Genomic DNA, 4,737 nt, shown 5'->3' on the forward strand with positions numbered 1-4,737 from the left:
GCTATATTACCACTTTGATGACGAATAGATGGACGCGCTTGGACCTAGGAATCAGTTGACTAGATAGTAGGTGGAATCTATGACAGGTGACCTGCAATCACTCAACTAGACTATTATAAGCATAATCACTCGACGCCCATTGGAGGACGTCACTCAACTCCTAGCTTTAGGAGAAAGCTACAAGAAGCAATAAATTTTTAGATTCAAGTGACCTCCTCTTTCATTGCTTAAATGGTCTTTTTTATAAAGTTACACCACCTCCTTTCGTAGCTTCTATTTCAAGTTCGCATCATTACATCTACTACTCTTTCATTTCTGTGTTTCAACAATTTTTCATACAACTATGTTTCATTCCCTATGCAACATCATTTTGCCATGCAACAATGCAATAACTTTTTATGCAACTATTGTGGACTAATTAAATGTGCTAATTAGGCATACCATGCTAGTTGGCCATTAGTTTGTAACTGCTTCAATGGGTGTATATACAAGCAATTTGGGATTTAATACAATTTGTGTTTGAAGGGTGTGCTAAATCTACAGTGCAACTTCTAATGATGAGGAATTTGAATCTAGCAATTGGCTCTAGTGCAGACTTTTGGAATCCTCCAAGATCGGGAGACTTGCGAGCATTTTGAGCCTTGAACCAACCCTATCTAAGCAAGAGCAAGAGAATAAGACTCTCTCTCTCTCTCTCTCTCTCTCTCTCTCTCTCTCTCTCTCTCTCTCTCTCTCCTTTGAAGAGAAAAAATCAATTTTCATTTCAAAATGTCACAAGTCCCTTACTATTCTTTCAAACAGAGAGTATTTATAGAACAATCCTAATCTCAATCTTAATGATTAATGTGTTAATCACAACTAATCTATAACTAATCAAAATTAACTCTAACAACCTTTGTAAGTGTCTCAGAACCATAAGAAATGATCAAATAACCTTACAAAACATGAATTCATAAAAATCCTGAAATCTTGTCAAAATAAGGGAGAATCCTGCTTGTAGCAGGAAAAATCCTTGCCTTGCTAAACCTCTAAACACATATATAAAGACACAACCATACATACATAACTACATGTTATATGCATGAGGGATATAATGGCAATTCCATACAACGTGGTCACTCTTTGAGTAAGTCTAATATCTGTTATGTTTGGGTGTAGGTGGGTTGTGGGTAGTTATTGACTTGTTGAAAAAGCTTGGGATATTAAGTTATTGATTATCTCTAGGATAGTTGTTATTTTATACGAGGTAATGGATGAATGCCCGTTGTAAGAAGTCATATGTGCATGATAGTCGAATAAAGATATGAGAAGAATCGTTCAATTGTGACACTTGGAGGTTGGTTTTCCCCAAAAAAACCAAATCAGTTTCTCTATGTAATGTAACATTACTTCATAATCTCATCAAAATAGGCACACGTAGCAAAAAAGGAAAGACTAAGTCTCGGGTTTGTCTAACAAAGCAGGGTGAATAGAGCACTACACGTATATGTCTGTATGTAAAATAATTTATATAGAAATATTCTATCCAATAACTCCATTAATTTAGGTTCTCTCTCTCGCTCTCTGTATGTACGTAAAATAATTTATATAGACATATTCTATCCAACAACTCCATTAATTTAGGTTCTCTCTTTCTCTCTCTCTCTCTCTCTCTCTCTCTCTCTCTCTCTCTCTCTCTCTCTCTCTCTCTCTCTCTCTCTCTAATAAGAGATATCACATTTAAAGCATGTTCGGTTGTTGGGGAATTCATTCTCAGCTTTTTATATTTCCTGGGGAGTGTTAGAGTTGGCCAAGTATTTCTAGGGGAATGATTAACTTCTGGCCTAAAATATTTCTAGTTAAACTTTCTAGGTACCAACTAAAAGCTAGGATAAGTTTTTTGAGGAAAGTTAAAGAATGTAACATCAAAAAAGGAAGTGTCAACCAAACATGTTTTTTTTTTTTTTTTGAAAAAAAAAATATATTATGAGTTGAGAAATATAAAAACCAAACAACAAAATACCCCTTATAGAACACACAGTCCCATTCTTGATTTTTAGAAGGAATTGTAAGCTTAGTGATCTCTTCCTTTCGTAACAAAAAGAGGAAAACAATAATATAGAATATAAAAAAAAAAATTAAAATTAAAAAAATCACTAACAAGATCAAATCAATCCCTCAATTCATTCCATGTTTATCAAACCTAAAAGAGGCATAGCACCATAAAAAATAAACTAGAATCAAATGTCTTAGTTACAATATTATTATCTAAATCAAACACCATCATATCCTCTCAGCCTCACTAATAAAATACTTAGAAAACCCACATGTTTCATGGGAACTGCAGCCCTTATTTTAGACACACATTTATGTGGGCTGCAGCCCTATATTTTAGAGCCTTGCAACAAACCCACTTCAGACTATACAAATAAAAACAAATAATAATAAAAAGCTTAGTTATACTTATATAGCCATTAGAGAGACCAAACCATGTCATTTCTCTCCAAACAAGTAGCCAAGAGATGAGTCTCCACCAGGAACCGATTTCACCTTTGTGGTGGGGCGTTCCTGAGAAAGAAAAAGAAAAGAAAAAGAACATGTAGGGTATTAATATTCTAACCAAGCAAGTTGCAACATGATTTAATGAGGATTTGTAGGGTCTTGATGCATTAGGGCACGAATAGTAGTCTACTGTGACCATTCTATGGAAGTGGGGGCGCTCATTTGACGATCTGGACCATTGATCTGGTGGCTACCTTCGAAATTGGGATTACCCAAAAGATCTTCCAGATTGAGAATCATAAGTCTTGAAAAAATGTTCCAAGATTGGATGTCTAGGAACTTCCAATCTGGAAGAATTTTGGGGCAAGTTGCATAGAAATTTTTTACCATTAGATCAACAGTACCAATCACCGGAAAATGGGCTTCACTCATACCGAACCGATGCATCGGGAGACCGATGCAATAATTCCTCCTGACTGGATATATACATTTGGGCTACTCACAGTAATGAAGTTGCCTGTGTTTTGGCCTTGAGCTCTATGGTAGTTGTTGGAGCTGGTCTGTTTTGGCGAAGGTGTGGCCGGCGGCGTCTTGGTGGCCTTATTGTTGTCATCAGATGGTGGAGGCTTGTTGGCCTCACCAGAGACAGGAGGTGGGCTCGGCGGCTGATCGGACCCGAATAAGTATCCCAAAGAACTCTGTCCACCTCCATAACTCCCACCTCTACTCATGGCTGCCCTCTGAAATCAGGAATTTCTTTGTTTATGTTGTCAACCACTTTGGAAAAGTGATATATACTTAGCCGAACTTGGAAGTAACAAAAAGAGAAACCATAACAGTAAAAATAATTGTACTGTAAATATAAAAGCAAAAGAATAATTGGCATGGGGCGGCCATCGGTCATGCTCATATTTATGCATGTGTGCATGCATATATGTATGGGTGGATGGATGTCGACGAACACGCATATACTCTTATGTAACATGACCACATACAATGTAGGCACGAGTTTCACCGAATGCACCCAGAATTTCACTTAAGCCACAGCATTCATATGCACATTCTTCACCATGCATATGGACACAAGCGCAATGGGCGAGATTGTGAGATTGTGTGGAATGTATGACAAGCAAACGTCATGGCACATGAGCCTGACTTAATGTGTATTACTTTGCATCGTAACAAACCTACACAAGTTTTGGATTTTGTTAAACCATATATGGAATGTAGACTGAATATGTTTATCTGTCATTAGTAAGTGGCCTACACAAGTTTTGAATTTGTCGAGCCATATTTGGATAGCTAAAATCACAAGGTCCAAAATATTGGTTTCAATGTATGTGGTCGAAACCTTAAACCGCATTGGTACGTTACTGATTTGACGCTGGACATTCGATGAATTGAGTCATTCAGTGCATTTCTTTTCTTCTTCTTCTTTTTTACTTTTTATTTAAGAACTTAAAAGATTAAAGGGGATTTATTTGAAACTCTGGCAGAATTTGATGGTTGATGAACAAGCAAACCATAAACATGGCTAATGCAAGGACATTTTCACACCAGACTCAAGTGAGGTAGCCTGTGGGATGCAGGGCATACTCGGGGTGGGCAGCCCGTGTGAGGTGGAACACACCCATGTGAGGTAGGTGGCTCATGTGAAGCAAAACCCATGTGAAGTGGGGCTCACAAGGGGGTTCAGTCGAGGACTTAAACCATGAGATGTAAGGCTTATGCTATGAAATAAAGGGATTGATTTGTCATGCTCTATCAATTCGAGCTTTTAGAGCAAGTGGCCTGCATCAAAGTGTTATCAGAGCGGGATGAGATGTGGCATACATTGACCAAATTTAAACCATACAAATTGTGAGGCCCACGGTAGATAGGTCATCATTCTAAATTCATGTTGATTGAACGATCCTAACTTCTGAATAATGAAATTAATCTATTGAAATATATAAGACCCTTAATTGTTTATCATAGGTGCACCTTTCTCAAAAAAGCAAAAAAAAAGTTTTTTTTTTTTTTTAATACTGTTGACTTTTTTATTTTAACATTTCATTAGATGTACATAAATTAGGCAGTTATTAAATCAAATCAGGTATTTTCTTTTATGTGGTTAGCTTGAATACATCCCAACATATTGCAATACGATATGTCAAGACTTTAGCCTTCAAGTCTAGGTCGTCTTCCATATCCAAACCATTTATATAACAAATCTCTCCTTATAGGTTTGGAAGTCAACAAGCAAAAGCTCTCAAT

At 36.9% G+C, this 4,737-nt stretch overlaps 1 protein-coding gene across 1 annotated transcript; it reads right to left on the reverse strand.

The window, feature by feature from the left end:
* Nucleotides 1–2,209: 2,209 nt before the first annotated feature.
* LOC131250143 (protein SPIRAL1-like 5) lies at nt 2,210–3,266 on the reverse strand. Its single transcript, XM_058250762.1, has 2 exons — nt 2,985–3,266; nt 2,210–2,547 (listed from the first exon to the last, which is right to left on the reverse strand). Exons 1-2 carry the CDS (start codon nt 3,210–3,212, stop codon nt 2,473–2,475), a joined length of 303 nt encoding a protein of 100 aa, XP_058106745.1. The 5' UTR covers nt 3,213–3,266; the 3' UTR covers nt 2,210–2,472.
* Nucleotides 3,267–4,737: the final 1,471 nt, after the last annotated feature.

This window comes from Magnolia sinica, chromosome 6 (assembly GCF_029962835.1).
Source record: "Magnolia sinica isolate HGM2019 chromosome 6, MsV1, whole genome shotgun sequence".
Lineage (NCBI taxonomy): Eukaryota > Viridiplantae > Streptophyta > Magnoliopsida > Magnoliales > Magnoliaceae > Magnolia > Magnolia sinica.